Here is an 18391-nt window from a genome sequence, read left to right on the forward strand (position 1 = left end):
GATGATCACAAAGACAGAAGCAAGAGATTGGAAGGAAGAGGATAGGATAGGTTCAAGGTTGCAGCTGAGTGGAGATATATTCTGGAAGGACATATGGAGGAATACTGGAAGGGAGGAGAGTGGTGATGAGTTATGGAGTGTGTTGTATAAGGGAGGTGAAGGACCAGAGAGTGCTCCCTCAAACTCCTCCATAGGCACTTTTGAAATCAACCACAGCTCCTCCTCTGCTCCTTTTCTTGCATGTAATTTGAAAGAAACCGCAACATAAATAAATAATTGCAGAGATGAAGTTTTTATGGCTGGCATATATGTACATTTTCACATTTAGTCGATAATTATTACCATAAGAAGTCCTAAATAAAGGAAATCCACATAGATTGTGATGTTTAATATAAACAAAGGCTTGTACATCTTTCGAAGAGATTAACATACTTCCAGAGATCTGTTGCTACGTTCAGCTTTTGCTTATATTGAAGCACAGTGTAAAATGCCAAAAATACCAAAGCTATATTTATGCATATTGATGTGCTCCTTGTTCTAAACAAAGCTCTGCGTGAACCAGGTTGAAAGACACAACCTTGACTGTGACGCTGTTCAGTGCAGTTTGTTAGCAAGGAGATACAGGCAAAGACACAGGCGACTAAAAATGGAGGAGATGACACTGGAAATGAGTCTGGAAATGGAAAGGAGGACAAATAGATAAAGCTAGCTGTGGATGAGAATGAAAAGGAAGTAGATATGGAAATTGTGTGGAGAAGAGGGTTTAGGATAATACAGAGGAAGTTTTAAATGTAGAGAGAAGTGGGTGGATGGCATAGAGGAAGCAGAGGGGAGCAGAGGAGAGGTTGGCGATGGTTTGTACATGATGGCAGGCACCGGGTGGGCACATGCCCCCCTACGGTGCCATCTCCAGCCCTAGTTCCCCCCACTGAGTTTAAAAAAGCCTCTCTTTGTTTTCCACCTCAATGGCCGCCTCTCCCTCACTAGGCATCTGATCTAATGGCCCAGGAGCAGAGAAACCGAGGAGAGAAGAGGCGAGGAAAGGAGTTTGCATAGGTAAGGTGAGGAAAAGAGGTGAAGAAGTAAAAAGATAATAGAAGAACTCGCTGATGATTATTTAGGTGGGTAAGGAGAGAGAGATGGCACGTGTGCCAGCCTGCCAGCTGCCCCCAAGTTTATAACCGGGTAGGAGGGATGAGGGGCGTTTGAAACGACATCAGGTATGTCTCAGGTGTGAAGTGAATTCCAACACTGGTGGATTGTGCTCACACCAGGCGAGAACACTCCATGTGGTTCAAACATTTAGTTTGCTCACCTTTCTCTCTCACTGCTCTATTTTTTTTCCTCATCTGAAACTTTCTTTGTCATCTCTCATTTTTTTTGTCTTTTAGATAAATATATGTTTAATGCATGCATGCTGAATATTTAACATTAATTAGAAATGTACACTTGTAAACATAGTAAAATATTCTATCATTTGGTTAATTTTCTCTTCCCCAATCTGACTTTTATGTTAATATATTTGACATTTATACAATAATATGCATGTAACATATGTTACAAATGCTACAAATGCCTAATGAGAAGTAACTTGAAGCCGGTAACCTGGTTTCCTAAAATTAATTATTTTAATAATTTACCTTCTCAGCTGAAATTGATTTGACCTGCAGCCCTGCTGCATATGCTACTCACAACTATTTCTGTAGGACACAGATTTGACACTGACGTTGAATCCTGGGTTTCTGGATCGGGTCAGTATGGGAGCATATTGTACGTATGCTGTGTGTTTATTTTTAAAAATCACAGATGCCTGCGCTGCCAGTCCGCTCTTCCTGTGTTAAAACCATCAGTCATCTGTGCCAATTAAGACTTTTAAACTTCTCTCACTTTAGTGCAGATAGATGACAGAGGCCAATCAGCAGCTAATTACTTCAATCTAGAGCTGGGTTTTTTTCTTGAGGGGATGTGTGCTGTAACAGCAAATGTTTATTTCTTTGAGGGTCTTGTGAATTCATCACTGTCTTGTGTGAAGAGTGAAAGACAGCTTTTAAATTGTGTACATTTCAAGAGAGTAACTGTCCATAATTATATGCTTGTGTGTGCTGGAGGACAAGAGGGAGATTTTATTTTTTTTTTTGCTAATGTAACAGTTGCAGTTTTCTCTTTTTCGGGCACGATTGGCTCACCACTGACCTTGGTGGTGGTGGGGGGGCTTTACCGCTCCTTGAAGAAGAAAAGAGGCTCGGGCCGCCCGCTGTAAACAAAGTTGACTTGCCGACAGATGGATTGAATGACAGAGAGGCTAACTGAGCCAGGAACGGGCCTGGCAGCATCGCACTGAGCAGAGAGAGAGGGAGGGAGAGAGAGAGAGAGAAAAAGAGAGAGATAAAGGGGGGGGGGGGGGGGAGAGGGGAGAGGGGAGAAGAGAGAAGAGGTGGCCAACAGGAGAGGAGGTGTGAACAGGTGCAGGGCCGCTGAAGGAAGAACCAGCAGATGGAGAGAGACACAGCCAGTTTAGTTACAGGAAAAAAAAAGGGTGGGAGGGAAAAGAGGAGGGAGGAGGGAGAGATGGAAGCGGGAGAGAAAAAAAAAAAGGATCGGAGCAGAGATGAGAACGCTCTGGACGGATAGATGGACAGATAGATGGAGATATGGGCCGAACTGGGTGTTTAACGGCGATGCTGCATCAGGCTGCCTCTCTGTTTGATGCGTTTGTTTCATAAAGGTAAAGCGGCGGCGCGGAGGGAGGGGTGTCGAAAGACAAACATGTGGGAGCAGAGTGATTGACTCGCATCAGTCCGAGGTTTGATAAAAATGTGCTAAAAACACATTGAGGTGCGTGCGAGAGAAAATTGTGACACTGCGTGCTGTCTGCTACACAAAACAATTCAGATGTTTATTGTTTGCAGCATCAATAAATAACAAGCAGCACAGAAAAATGTTCAATATGTCACTTTATTTTCTCCGCAGTGCACTCGACCATCGTTGGCAAGTATCCGTTAGACGGGCCTACACGAGGCCTCCGTCTCACCGTCTCTCAGTCACACACGTAGAAACGAGAGCACTCACACACCAGCAGAAATCATCTTTGTAGTTCTGTGTATCAAACTGTTGAATATTAATGTCGTCTGATTGATGAAGTCCATCATAAATAGCTGTGGATCTGCTGGAATTCCTCCACAAAAATGATTCATCACAAGTGTCACCGTTTTTTTTTTTTGAGCAAGATACAAGCAAATAGTTAACAGTTGTAATTTGATAGTACAGTATCAGTTCATAGCAGTAAAATCAATATCAATATTCAATATTTTCTCAATATTTAAGGGTAGTCTCACCAAATAATTGTTTGAGCTTTTGGTGCATCAGTTTAAATAACTAATTTAAATTGAAATGTAATAGATTTTCATATTTTTCAGTTTCATATTATATAGTTAAAGGGATGCCTTTAATTTAGAAGCTAGAAGAATAATTTAGAAGTTAGATTGTAGTTATATATAATAGAATGTCTGATTATAAATTTTATATTTAAAACAACACTCATATCAAATGTCTCATAATTAAAATGTTTGGAAAATAGTGGATTTATGAAGTCAAACGGTGCACTGAGTGTAGCTATTAGTATTAGTACAGATGGTCCTCTGTGATAGAAATAGTATTACTCATCTTCCACTTGATTCTCCATCTCCTCCTCTACTCTTTTCAGGGATCAGCGATGTCTTGCAACAATCAGTCGTCTTTGTTGCGAACAAAGCTCGTATGTTTGCATGTTTGTGCTATAGGCTGGGTTCACAATCTGTTCACCTGTATGTTAATTTCACACCTGTTATTTTGCAACACAGGAGCATTGCGGAGCGAAGATATGAATATGCATCGATTTGAGGAATTGTTCTCTTTAGTTTTCCATCAGTAACTATATAGATCGTTTATATAAATATTTGTTTTTACTCTCTGAAAAAAAGGAGCAAATCATCCAAATCATGTGCTTGATTTTGGTAAATGCTTCCAAAAAGTTACTGAAGTTTGAAGAGAATAAATAAATCATGTGGATGATTCTTAGTCATTTGAATATTTTGTGTATTTTACATGTATATTATATACATTGATATCCTTTAATATGTTTATGTGTGTGTTCATACACTGTATGTATGACTTTAAATTGTATGTATTTGTGTCTGAGTGATAATGTATTTATTAGGAGAGTATAGTCTTTTACTTTAGCCCAAACAGCGGTCAGTGGTGTCTGGCGTTGGCGAATGTCTCCAATTCCTCCAAGTCCACCGTCTGACTCCAATTTGTGCTCGTTCTCTGATAAACCGCGGCATTTGGTGGTTCTGGCGTGGGATGCCGGCTGCACCACAGGGTGCTGCAAACTCCGCGCTTGGTCAGGCCCTGGCACCCCACATCTAATGGGCAACAGCTTGAATAGTGCCCACTTAGGCAGGCAGTGTGGACTGGGCCCCCTCTTCTTCCTCGCCGCTCAAGCCAGCTAGCTAGCCAGCCACCGCCTCTGCCACCTCCCACTTACCCAGCAGCCACTGTACCTGGCCGCAGCCCCAGAGCCATTCCAGCCTACCTTAGGCCCCTGGCCCATGCAGCTCTCGCCATACTTATCAAGCTGTCCTACAGTGCATCAGGCCAGGCATATACAAACAGGCCCAGCTATCTCCTAACTGAACATTCAGTCTATTGCCTCCTAGGCCCAAACAAGAGTTCCTGCCACAGGCAGCAACCCAGAGCCCATTCACCAATTAGCTGGAAGGCAGATCATTGTCCAGGGAGAATTATCCAGCTCCAGCCCCACATATCTGCCTCTGCTCTTCTCATCGTCCTTAACCAGTCCTTATCCAGGGCCTGGCTCTCCGCTGACATCTCTCCTTTGCTTTCTCTTTTTTTATGCTTTAATTTGACAGTACTCATCATCAGCCATTTTGTGACAGCATTTTTGCGAGTAAACATGGTGCATTTGATCGGGGATACAAAATGGCACCCTGAAAAGAGCCCCACAACCTATCCCCGACTTCCCAGCTTTGATTTGATCCTTGATGAGGTACATAAAGTTTCACTCTTCGTCAGTGTTTTAGGCTCTTGTCTCAGGGATTTGAACACTCGGGCCCTACTTCTTTGAAATCCTTGCGTTTGTTTGTTCTGTTAAGTTGTGTACAACTTTATGGGGTTAAACTGAAACTGAATGTTGGTTCAGTAGATCAGCAGGACCAAACAGATGCCAAATGAGTATCTCTCTGTCTTTTTGCTTTTCTATCATCTTCTGTTTTTTCTTCGCCCTCCTCTTCCTCATCACCACTCTATTGCTGACTGCTGGAACTTTTTGGCGGCCTGTCTGATGCTAATTGGTGGGTAAACAGGTCTGGTGTGAGTCCCTCCCCCCCCCCCCCCCCCCCCCCCCCCCCCCACCATCACACACAAACACACACACACAGACATACACAAATACACACGGCCCCCTGGAACCTCTTACAGGACCAAATGGCTGGCAATGCCTGCCCGCCATCTCCCGCTGAGCCCTGGTGTGCGCTTTGGTGGCTCAGGCTGCTGTTCAAGCCCAGCGGGGGTTCATTCACTCTCTCACACACACACACACACACATACGCACACACAGTCATACGCGTACAGACACACACACAGTCTCCTTGTGTCCCCTGCACACCCGCCACCCGCTTTCACACCCCAGACAGCAGGACAGCAGGAGAACACACACACACACACACGAAGGAACAGACAGACGCGGTCACTTTAGAGATGCAGGCCAAGCGCTGTAGGGGAGAAAAGTTTTCACTTAAACTGGAGAATTCTCTCTTCATTAGCGCCTTTGGACTTCAGGAAGAGTTCTGTTTATTTGTTCGGGTTTTTTTTTTTTTTTCCTGTCTTTGTAGTTTTTGTTTTCTTTCCTTCTTTGTCTGTTCCTCTGTTGTTTGGGTACGTTTGGACTTAGTTGAGTTAGAAAGTTTGGTTGAAACAGAAGTAAAATGCAGTTTTGTTCACAGCCCGCAAGGATAAGCACCTCTTTTTTGTTTTTCTGTATCTTACCTGCTCAATTTTGATATCGAGACAAGTAGAGATTAAAGTGATTCGATCGCTATCAAATATGTCTATGCTAGTAGGCATAATGTGTCGCTACTGAGTCATGCAGTTAAGCAAAGTAATATTACAAAGCAGAACAATATCTTTTTTTTTTTAGCATTTTTTTCAACTGAACTAAAGTCCTGTTCAGAACTTAATCTTTGACTTTTCAAAATCTTGGATAAAGCTTTTCTTCTTGACCAGCCTGTAGCGGACTAATGTATTTGTGTGTGTGTATGTGTGTGTTGTGGACAGCTGCAGTATCACTCAGGGGTCTTCAAACTGACAGTGACCTGACACCTTTTTACCCTTCTACCCCCCCCCCCCCCCCGGAGTCTTTTCTGTCATTCTCCTCTCTGTCCTCAGTGTCTTTCCCCTCATCACTTGTTCTTTATCTTGTTGTAGAGTGTGTGTTCTCCTCTCACTTTCTTCCTCACTTGTGTTTGTCTACCTGTCTGTCTTTTCCACATGATCTCCTTCATGCATGTGCAGAAACCTTTTAAGTATGATAGAATTCATTAGGAGTGCACACATCAATCAGCTGATCCTGATATATTCTGGTAAAAGGTCGCTGGTATTTGGCTGGTAACTTTTTTAATTTAGTACTCTGTATAATTAGAGGCCACTTAAAGGCACAATCTGTGATCCACAAGTAATCTAAAGGGCAGCCCTACCACAAAAACACAAAACTGGAACATGTTTGTCTTTAATGCACAGATGTAACAGTGATTAAGTTGTTTACTTCGGTCTTGTTGGTACAGGTCCATATTTTCAGGCACAGTCAGCTGAAAAACACATCAGACTTTATATTTATGTATCTCTTCCTCAGAATCACATGGTAAAAAAAAATATTGTACGTGCCTTCAATGTATGAGACATAAGTCATAGCCTTTTGCAGAAAATGTTTTTCATGCGCCGTCACGAACAGAAGACGAGTCATCAAGCAGAGAAAACCATTTAAGCTGAGATGATAACGCACTTCTGTCTGTTTGTTTGTTTGTTTTAATGTCCCTTATCATCCTGTCCTTTTTCTCCAGACAGGACAGAGAGAATGCAGAACGAGCTCACGAGGAGGAAATGACGTCTGCGACTCAGGCGTCACGGGAACGGGAGAGAGAGCTGACCGTGCTGCTGGAGCAAACAGAGGCACAATACCAGCAGAGAGGTCAGTGTTTCCACCACCTGCACTTCAACAGTGAACACAAATACTGCCTATTTGTTCTCCTTTCCACCTCTCTTAGCTGACTTAATCAAATATTTCTGACCTGTATCAAAGATGATTAAGTGTCCGCTAGGTGGACACTTGTGTCAGGTCCTCAAAAGCTCCCTCATGTCATGTTTTCACTGCATGCGGCTGCACAGCTCTGTCATGGTTCAAATGTCCACTGGAAACATTTCAGAAGTGGAGCGTCTGTCCTTCAGCAGACAAATTTTTGTTTAGAGTTATTTTGCCAACATTGTTTGTGTTACAAACATATTGAATATATATTTACAGCTTATTTGTGATCGATGTGATAACAAATACATCTTCATTTTGTACCTGTACTGTATGTCAAGAATAGTGAGCATTAGCAGAAGAAAAATGAATAGCAATCCCTCTCCCGACCTTTAGAGGAGAAGATACATGCACAAACCAGAAATAGCATTTCATAACAGTAGCAAAATAAATAATAATAGTTATAGTAAAGGTGATAAATAGTAGTAAAAAGACCTGGCGCATGAAGACAGCAGAGTGGTTAAAATAGCATCATATTGTCTCCAGCAGCTGTGATCGAGCTGGAAAGTGACGCAGATGTGTTCGGTGAACGTTGGGGGTCAGACCTCTCAAAGAGTAGCGTTAAAAAGTTTTCAATGAAGAGCCTCACTTCGGTGAATATCTCCATGTTTTGTATTGTCAGCGGGTTTACTGTTGACCACTGATGATACACAGGCATATAGGCTGTCTCATGCAGAGGGGAAGGTGATGTGGGGGGGAACAGAACAAAGCAGAACTGGATGAAATGGAGCACACAAAGTCAGAATGTCTAGAAATGCAAGAAGCAAAACAGCAGAGTTGATCAGGGTCTGCCACAGAATCACAGCCCTTGAGCTGGGAGGGTTTCAGTGTCTTCATCAAGGACACTTCAGCAGGGTGGATGTACACTGTCTTAAACCTGCATCCTCCAGTTGAAGGATGGTTTATCTTCTCGCTGTGCCACCTTGCTCCCCACCAGCACAACATGGCCAGAGCGGGGAGGGGACGGACATAAAGACAACTCATGTGAGATGACTGAGACTGAGCTGAAGTGACCTCAAAAGAGCAGAACAGAGCAAAAAGAGCAAAACAGAAGCCATAATAGGAGAACAGAGAATAGCAGGGCAAAGCAGAGGGAAGGTGATGGGAGCAGAGCGGAGAGACCCAGCACAGAGCTCCCTGTCTGTCTGCACAGCAGAGCTGCTGCTGCTAGCACATCTGTTGCACCATCTGGAACCCCCTCCTCCCCCCCCCCCCCCACACCCACCACCCACCCTCAGCCACTCTCTCTCCCTCATACCCTCCCTTTTCCTATCTTTTTATTTACCTGTGGTTCCCTTCAACAACTAGGGAGCCTGCTGGTACGCAGAACAAAGATAGAGGGGTATAGAGGGAGGAATGGATGGAGGGAGGGGAGGAGAGGAAGGGGAGGGGGGGGGGTAAACAAAGGGTTTGTTTCTGGCGCGTGTCGGCAGCACACATGTTGTCTAAAGAGAGCTGACATCAGAGCACAGCAGGAAACTGTGGATAGGGAGGGGATGGAGGGGTGGACGTCCTTTAGTAGCTCGCATCACTTCCTCTCCCCGTGCAACCCAACAGACGAGCTGGATAATTAGCTTTCTTGCTCTCCAAATCCCGCCTCTCTGTCCATCCGTTTGTCCTTCCATCCATCCGTCCCCCTCTCTCCCTTCTTCTCCGCTCCCTCCTCCCACCTTTTTTTTTTTTTTTTTTTTAGATTTTTTTTTTCATGTTTCTTTTTTGAGTAAATGCGTACAGAGCAGCCTCTAGATGATATCAGATATTTGTTTCTCTCCGTCCCTCCCTCCCTGCCACGCTTCTTCCCTCCATCCCTCCCTCCCTCATTTTTCCTCTGTTTGTTTCCAGTGCCAGTTCTGCTGTGTTTCTGTGTCCCAGGGTTCTTTTTGGCCTACGCATGGCCAGACGTATTCAAAGCCTGTTCAGCTAATTAGCATTCTTCATGCAACTTTTCCAGCACTGACCAAACTTTGTTGAGTGTACGTATGTGTGCACGTCTGCGAGGTTGTATGGTTTAGTTTCATGCTCTGTAGCATCCAATTTCTGCCCTCTGTGCATTATCTATGGCAGTGATGTGGGGACTTTGAGTGGAATAAGTGGTCTCGTGACGCCAGTAAAAACTTAATATGTTACGTTCCAAAGTAGGAGTGAAATATCTTCGGGTGAGTTGGCCTTTACACCTCTCTCTCACCTCTCCTCCTTTATATTTACATGGCATTTATAAGGCACAGAGAGAGAGAGAGAATAATAGAGAAGTCAAATTTCAGGCTGCAGATAAAACGTATGTGTTATACCATAGAGATCTACCATCATGGCTTTTCCTCTACTTTCCTTTTTTTTGCTATCTCTCTCTCTCCCCCCAATATCTACTGTATGCAAAAAAAAAACAACTCTTCACAAGTCTGAGCTACTTTTCAAAGACTGTGAGTCCTTGGTGTTTTTGGTTTCGGTCGACTGTAACAGAATGCCGGAGCAGGTGGATCATTCCCTCCATCCAAACGGCAGCCATTGTTATTTTAAAAGAGCAGACATATGTTGGAGAGCGGAACGTGGATCATTTCAAAGGAATGATGAAAGCCCAGTGTTGGATTGTTCAGAAAGAGGCCCCCATGAGTGGATGAGGACGTGGCAGGAAGGGGTGGAAAGGAGAAAGAAAAGAGCTTTCAAACAACAATCCCCTCTCTTTCTCCGTCTCGTTTCACCCTTCTCACACTTTATCTTTCCATTCTGCACTTCTGTTTTTCTCTGTACATCCCCCCCACCCCGGTTGTTTGAACACATTTCTTGTGATTCTAATGTGAACGTCAACAAAAGCATTTTTTGGGAATACATTCAATGAGACATATGTATCTCGCTTTTGCTGCGGCCCATAGATTTAATCTTCGCTCTGTACGTAATGTTGATGTTGTTTTCTGGTATGTGAGACTCATTTGGTTGGCAGACTTTTGCAAATTGACTTAATGTGTTGTTGTCTAAGCACTGTGAAACATTTATTTCACATTTAAATGGTTTTTCCCCCCCTGAATTTAAATGAAAGTATGACCAAAATTAAATCCTGGGTCAACAAAGTAACTTGAAATTTTGAAATGTATTCAACAATTTATTATTCTTAATTCAGACACATATTCTGCGTTTTACACTGAAACAAAGAGGTTAGCTGGATTGCTTTTCCTCTATAATGTGCACAGATTAGAAAGGATCATTTAAAATCCTTTAAAAGCTTGATGCTGCAGTTTGACCACTTGTGTTGCAAAGTAGACATTATCTTCAGCCCTGTGTAACCGACAGCACTTTTAAGGCATTAAGTCACTTTGCTGGGACTTAAAGGTGCAACATACGACTTTCAGCCCCACTAGATGTTGGACCAGAGCACCAGCATCTCAGACCAAAACAAATGCGTGCGTTGTTTACTTGATAAAGTTGGAAAAGAAAAAAAAGAAAAAGAAAGCTACATCTGTACACAGCTCATGAAACTCAGATCAAACTGTCAAACTAGGCAGCGCTGATCAAATATGGATCAAGATTCTGTTACTGCATCGCCTATTTCTCACCTCATATCTTTTCAGATATCAGCTGCCATGTTGAAAATGGACACGGGGAGCACGGGGGGGGGGGGGACTCACATGCACTAACACGCACGCGTGGCCGGACCAGCTTCCAAAACAAAGAGCAGAGAAGCTCGTATAACAACGCACACAGTGGGAGTGTAACTTCATTCTCTGCTCAGGACGCCATTACTGCGCTATATCTTTACATAGCAAATAGTTGTTTGCTGACATCTGGTGGAGCTGAATGTCGTATATTGCACCTTTTTAAGGTTTTGTTGTGCTTTTCCTTGAGAACAGTCAGCCACCAATATTGTCTGGTGGTTTTCTTGATTGAGGTAGTGGTGAATTTTGTTTAGATATTGCGTTATACATGGTTAGTTTTACATGAGGACTGGCTCATTTTTGTTTGTTTCAGAGTGAGGATTTATTAGAGACAGACGGATATAGATATACTAGATACTATATACTGTACTGCACATGTGGCATGCATTTCAAAATGGTTAGGGAGAGTATAAACTGGACATATACAGTGTCTATATAATGCTGTGTTATTAAACATGGTTTGGTTATTAGAAAGAAGAGGAGGTGGGTGATGGCGGTGTCCAGTGACAGCAGATACTCGATGCACTGTTTCGAGTTTGACAGCTTCTGAACTTCTGTGTAGGCGTGCGGGCTGAGAAGTAAAAGTGTCTAACTGAAGTGAGAATTCGCTTGAACCCCTTATCTGTTTCTGTGCAGCCAGGATTTCTGACAGCTCCTCAGAGTGCATGAAATCACCACAGTGGTTATCCCCAGAGTAACCGACAGGGCTCCTGTGATCCCTTTGCAGTTGGAGAGTTGGATGGTCTGCTGAGCTCCCAGAATGCCCTGATCAGGAAGCTGAAGGAGGAGTGCTGCACACTGGGGGTCAAACTGGAAGAGCTGACAGAAAACAGCAGGTCATTATTTCCTTTTTTTATTAACCATGTTTCATGTTTCCATTTTCTTTCAGTCCTTCTAACTCAGTGGCTTTCATCCTAACTTATTCATCATCTATTTTCCCATGAAGACATTCACATATAGTTTACAGTTAAATTTACTTGTTTAGATATACACAACTTCTCTCCTCCAGTTGTTTATTCACTCACTCGGTTGGCTATTCCCTGTCGGACATTCATGTCATCATTTCACGAAGCATCATCCATCCAGGCTGTTTGGAGAGATTGTGTCAACATACTACACACTGCTTTCCAGTCTGACCTGTTTTCTTGTTAACCTGATGCTACAGTAGTCACAGCAGGCCTGCCCAGCTCTCCATCTGGGCTGCCTGTGTGTGTCTGTTTGTGTGCTCGAGTGTGTGTGTGTGTGTGTGTGTGTGTGTGTGTGTGTGTGTGTCTGTATGTGTATGAGAGTGACCCTGGGCCCAGTGTCCTGTCAGCTGTTGGAGCTGTGCTGCACATTAGTCACATGACAGCCCCCAATCTGGCCCTGCCAGACCGCACTGGCCTCACCAGCCATAGGACACGTGCCCACAATACAGACACACACATAAGTACACTGTGTATTTGCTTATGGATGTATATTAAAAGACAAAAAGACATAAAAGACGGTAATAACTACCAAATACCTTGAATGTGTTTTTATTGGTAAGGTTTCACACACAAGTACATGCTGACACACTGGCATGCACTCGTACCCTGCATCTGCTGTATGTGTGTGTTATGTAGTTTAGCAGCAGTGTGGTGTTGGTGTGTTTTGTGCCTCGGGCTGTTTGAGCTCCTGGAGTCCAAGCCCAGTGTAGCGGTTAAAGTCCTGCTGGACAGCCTCAGTCAGGCTAAGTGAGGTTACACCGAGACAGTTGCAGTAAGATAAATAAGGAAACTCTGACAAATTGTTTTTCAGTTGTTAGTCGCACAGGCTGTGAGGATTATGAGGCCTACTGCTGCTGATTGAGTTTGTGAAGCTGAAAATGGAGTTTGGGGGGCGTCCGGTGGCCTGAATGGTCAGACGCAGATCGTATAGTTGCAACATCTCAGGTTCGATTGCAGCAGGGGACCTTTATCGCAAGTCATATCGGTCTCTTTCTTCTTGCATTTCCTGTCTGTGTCTCTACTGTTGCAATCAAATAAGAAATCTCTATCTTTAAAAAGTAAAGGGGGTTAGTAAAGAATGCCATTTCAAATTTTACATTTACATTTTGTCAGTTGGCAGTCGCTTTTATCCAAAGCGACTTAGAAATGAGGTGAAACAATCAAACGTTAGAGGACAGCTACTTAACGAGAGCCGTTGTACTAATTCTCAAGTAGCTGATCAGGTACAAGTGCGATGATAAAGAGCGCTAGACAGAAGGCTTTTTATTGTTGTTTTTTTATTTAAATTATTAAAATAAGGAAGTAGACAAGTGCAAAAGAAATACTATAAACTTTATACCATAAAAGTACTACTCATCCTTTGACAGCAGATTGAATGGTCTCAGTATATGACATGACATCACCTGTAATAACCTTTTATGCATAATAATATTTACATAATCAATTATATATTTAGAAAATATTTCTAAACAAAATGTATTGTATGTAATTATATCCACAGTGTTACCACAAGACAAACATTTTTTTTTTAATTATTCACTATTCAGCATCTATAAGGTACATTTTCAATTGTGCGTGTGCAGGAGTGAGCTGGAGCAGCTGGGCCTGGAGAAGCAACACCTAGAGGAGGCGGTGAAGAGTCTGAGAGCTCGCTGCTCCAACATGGAGGAACAGTGTGTCCAGCACGGCCGCATGCACCAGCGCATGAAGGACAGGTACGCAAACACACAGAATACACACACACTACCACACGTACTGTACAAACACCGGAATAAATAGACATTTTCTAACATTTTGGTGCTTTTTAGACAATTTTTGTTTTGTTTACTAACAAAAAAACACAACACAAATGTGTACAACTATAATTTCCTCGATCAAAAAGATTGTTTTTGAACATTCGTACCTTTGCCACCTTGATCTAATGAACTTATTTGAATGAAAAACTTGTATCACACATCAAAATATTTTTTTTATTATTGTTGTTGGAGTTTAGTTTTAATTTCTTTCCATTTGTGGACTCTGGCAGCAGTTTTCTTCACAGTCTGTCCCCAACCAGTCCATCTTCTGCACATCTCATGTTTGATTATTTTAATTTTTGTTGACACAGTGGTTTTTGTGTCATCAGCAGTTTATTCTCCTGCTGTCTTTGTAGAGGCAACATTTTCTACTTAATCAGGCTGCATACTCACACTCTCCTCTGATCAAAAAACACATATATAACGCTCTGGAAAGAATAAACTAGTTCCAGACTTCTATGAATCACTTGCGGTGGTCCACAGAGGACATTAACCGCATTCATGTGTAAATATCTAACAGCTCGATAAATACTGTATAACAAGCACCGGGTGAAATGCAGAAAAAGGGTTAGAAGTTGTGTGTTTACATATCAGATTAATCATTAGTGGCTGTGTTGATTGTTGAAATAGACAAACTTGATAAATTAGCGGTGACAACACTCCTTCATTCGTTGTTTCCTACATAATAGACAATTCACTCTGTAATGAGCAGCAAATAGAAATGTCAGACACTGATGAATTATCGTCATTTTGCACCATCACCTACAGGTGACGGTAAACAGTCATTTACAAGTCTATCAAACTCTAAGCATTGATTTGTAGGTTTTTTTTTTTAAATAAAGTAGTGAACATGCTGTGGGCACTGCATTTTTCACTCTGTTGTAGTAATCTTTGAGGGCGACGCAGTACATAATGCATACATTTTACACTCAGAATTGGGAAACTCAACTACAATGGCGGAAAGTAAAAATCATCCTCTACGTAGCATATAAAGACTGATTTTTGGAAACATCGACTTATAAAAGCCGCAGCTAAAAGTGGTTCTACTTTGGTTTATGCTACAGTATCTGTATGTGTGTGTGTGTGTGTGTGTGTTTGTGAGAGTGAGTGAGTACATGTGTGTGTGATGCGGGGGTCTCTTCCTCCCTAAGTGTGGAGCCCAGTTGGTGTGTGTCTCCACAGGGCGCCTGGCATACAGCCTGGCTCTGCCAATGTGGGCTAGGGTGTGTGGGTGTTGTTGCCCCACTCTGCAGGATCTCTACCCCAGTGCCCCCCCCCCCCCGCCCCCCACACCCTCCCTCTCATACCCAACTAAACACACACACACACACACACACACACACACACACACACTTTTCTCCTGCTCCATCACTGACACTACATATTGTCTACCACCCACCGGTGTTAACCTGTCGACAGTTAGACGCTGCCAAAAAACAAAGTTTACCCGAGTCACAGCTGTCTCCTGGTTGTGTGCGACTCTTTTTGTGTGTTTCATAGACAGAAAAACAATCTAAGTTCTCGAGGAGTGTGAAGTATGAATATTCTGTATGTTTCCGCGCATATGTTATGGTGGTATTTTTATGTGTGTGTGTGTGTGTGTGTGTATGGGTTGCTATTGCGTGTTCTCAGGAGGTTTAGCAGAGTAGGAATCTGGCTGCCAAAAGTGGATTGGCTGGGAAGTTGGCACCTAACTTCTCTCTTCTCCCAACTGAACCACGATAATCACTCTTGGCATTTAGTGAGTTTTATTTTCTGCTTTGACAGAAAATATGATGAATCCTCCTGATATTTAAAAAATCTCTCGAGTTCAGTTCTACATGAGGTCACTTTTGGACTGTTAAGCCACTTGACCACATTTTTGTATTACATTTTGAGAGATATTTCATTTGATAGAGAATGTGTTTGATCGGGACTGCATTTGTTAGTTTTGAATATTTCTTTTAGGTGATTTATTGTAAGGAGGTGCAGCGCAGAGACGAGGGAGAGACAGGGGAGGCGAGAGAGGTATGATTCATGTTTGATTGGTGGCATGGTAAAGCACCTCGGTATTATGATACACTGTGTCGCTCTACTTGATTTTTCTTTATGTGGTTGTATTTCTATGAGCCTACTCAGGAGGCGAAAGTGGAAAAGTGGATCAAAAAACTTGTTTCTTGCCACAAATATATTCTTATCGTATTGGTTTTGGCTTAAACAAGCAATAAAAGAAAGTACACGCAGTATTTTTAGGGCTTTTTATCGCAGCCATGATAATTTTGCAGTTGTGATATCTGACTTAAGCTGTAAGGGCAGGAATGAACTGTAGATGTGTGTGTGCGTGCATATTCGTGTGTAATCAGGTACGCAAGTCTCTCTACATATGGTACTTTTCTCGTACTGAATTACACGCATGTTCTCATAATCCCCAGTGTGTATGTGTGTGTGACTGCGTTTGTGTGTATGTGTGTCCATACATTAGCTTTACATTAGATGGTCCCTGCAGGCCCTGAGCGCTCAGTGGGCGCCCTGCCGTGCCGCTCGGGGGTTAAGGTGTACGTGTTAACAAGCTGGTGTAAGTGGGTTCAATATCCAGCGCCCCGCCCCTCCCCACAGCCTCTCCATCGGCCCGCAATCTGTGCTGCGAAGAACGGCAACAGCGCACCACGCACAAAACATTTGGAAAATCAGCTTGATTTATTTTTACATGGGCGAGCTGATTGCCAAACTACACAGGGGTTTTAGCACACAATGTTTTGCTGCACCAATTAATTATTTATTTCACTATTTTTGTGGGTTTTTTTTTTTTTTGTTTGTTTTTGCATGGAAATGAAGGGATAGAACGGAGGGGTGGAGAGCGGAGCGATGGAGAACAGCAAGTTAGGGAAGATACAAAGCCAGCTACTGTAAACCATTAATTTGAAGGTTAGATGTCGTTTTTATGAGCTTTCTGACTCAAGAAATAAACCAACATATTTTCTTTTATTAAGCATTTAAGCAAATTTCTTTTATACCTGAGGAAACAAGAACTAAATAATCAATCTCTTTTCACTTGATAGTTTAAATTCATGATAGCTCATGTCTCAGTGAGAGCAGGTTATGTTTGTCAGAAAGCTCAGAATTAACATACAAGCAACGTAATTACAGATGCAAAAAGAAAAAATGCAGGAGATGTGATTTATGCATCTTTACAATTTATTTAAAGTTAAATATCTTAATAGCAAAGCCAATAAACCTGTTTTGTTATTTTCAAATGAATTTGACAAATCATTGTCATGTAAATGACACTGTGATACAATTCTGGCAAAACAAAAAGCTTTAACATAAAACATCTAAATGAGTGCAGATCAGTTAAGAGGAAACATGTCAAATCTTAGTGAGAATCAACTGTGAAGAAAATTCAATTATGAATATTTTCGATGTCTGTGCAGGCTGTTACAGCTCTGAAGATATTTCCTGCTAATGTACAGTTTTTAGTGAACTTGAATAACAATAATAATAATAATAAATGATATTATAAATATCCAGGTGGCATCAGCAGCTCTTTTTGATGCAGCCAAATTATTGAGATAAGTAATGAAACAAGAGCGGGCCACAGTCAGAGTAAATGTACAGCTGTCTGTGACACTGTAGTTCACCTTTCTGTATATTTTACACTGAAAATCACTTTTAGAAAAGAAATCAATAATAAAAAAAGTATCTCTATATAATGAGAAAGAAATAGTGTTGAAAGTCTACACCCTGTTTATTTGTTAGTGAGAAGTAGTTTGCCGTGACTTCTCTGCTGTTTTAACTGTTCATCTTTAGGATTTGTATCCACTGTTTCTCCCCTGCCCTCTTTTTATCTCCTCCTTTCTTTTCTTTTTTACCTCATCCTCTTCTTCTCCTCTCCTTTTGTCATTTCACTTTCCTCTCCTCTTTGCCCTTCTGATAATGTCCAACTCCTCTCCTCTCCTCTCCTCTCCTCTCCTCTCCTCTCCTCTCCTCTCCTCTCCTCTCCTCTCCTCTCCTCTCCTCTCCTCTCCTCTCTGCTTTCTGTACCAAACACCACACAACCTTTTCTCACCCCACAGCTGTTCGCAGGCTGTTTCACCAATTATCACTACGCATGTACGCACTTAGGTCACATACACAGACGCGCACACACACGTACGACAGACCAACATAACACCGACTTTTTCTTAACCACACATAGTGACAGTAGAGTGTGTGCGTGTGTGTGCGTGTGTGTGTGCATGGACTGTATGGTTGTGTGAGTGTTTATGTGAGCACACAGCTCACTCTGCAGCCCTTTAAGGAAAGCAGCAACATATACGCAGATGTGCCTGTAGATCCACAGGCTTCACTGGGCCATATGGCCTCCATGAAGAAAGATGGTGCGTGCGTCTGGAGGAGAGCAGAGGAGGGAGGGAGGGATGGAGCGAAGGATGGAGGGCCATGTGTGGCATGAGCTGTGCAAGCAGTTGTTGAAGTATGTACGCCTGTGGATGTGTGTGTGTGTGTGTGTGTGTGTTTGCACCAGAGGCTCCAGGAGATTGGTTAATGGAACAAATGGTCGCGGCGGGCCGGGGAAGAAGGAACAGGCTTGCTGCTACCGCGGGCGGACAGCGAGCCCCGGGCGAGGGCTGCTTCATCTGGGCTCTTGCCACA

General features: G+C 42.7%; 1 protein-coding gene across 3 annotated transcripts in view; it reads left to right on the forward strand.

Annotated features, from left to right (window-relative positions):
• sdccag8 (SHH signaling and ciliogenesis regulator sdccag8) overlaps window positions 1–18391 on the forward strand; it is a 47061-nt gene that overhangs the window by 16628 nt on the left and 12042 nt on the right. For 2 of the 3 annotated variants that reach the window (XM_042434272.1, XM_042434271.1), the window contains exons 14-16: window positions 7116–7243; window positions 11726–11834; window positions 13550–13681. In XM_042434272.1, the coding sequence (XP_042290206.1) occupies window positions 7116–7243; window positions 11726–11834; window positions 13550–13681 (369 nt within the window). The other variant, XM_042434273.1, reaches the window with a different exon arrangement.

The sequence above is a fragment of the Thunnus maccoyii genome, chromosome 14, assembly GCF_910596095.1.
Source record: "Thunnus maccoyii chromosome 14, fThuMac1.1, whole genome shotgun sequence".
NCBI classification, from domain to species: Eukaryota; Metazoa; Chordata; class Actinopteri; order Scombriformes; family Scombridae; genus Thunnus; species Thunnus maccoyii.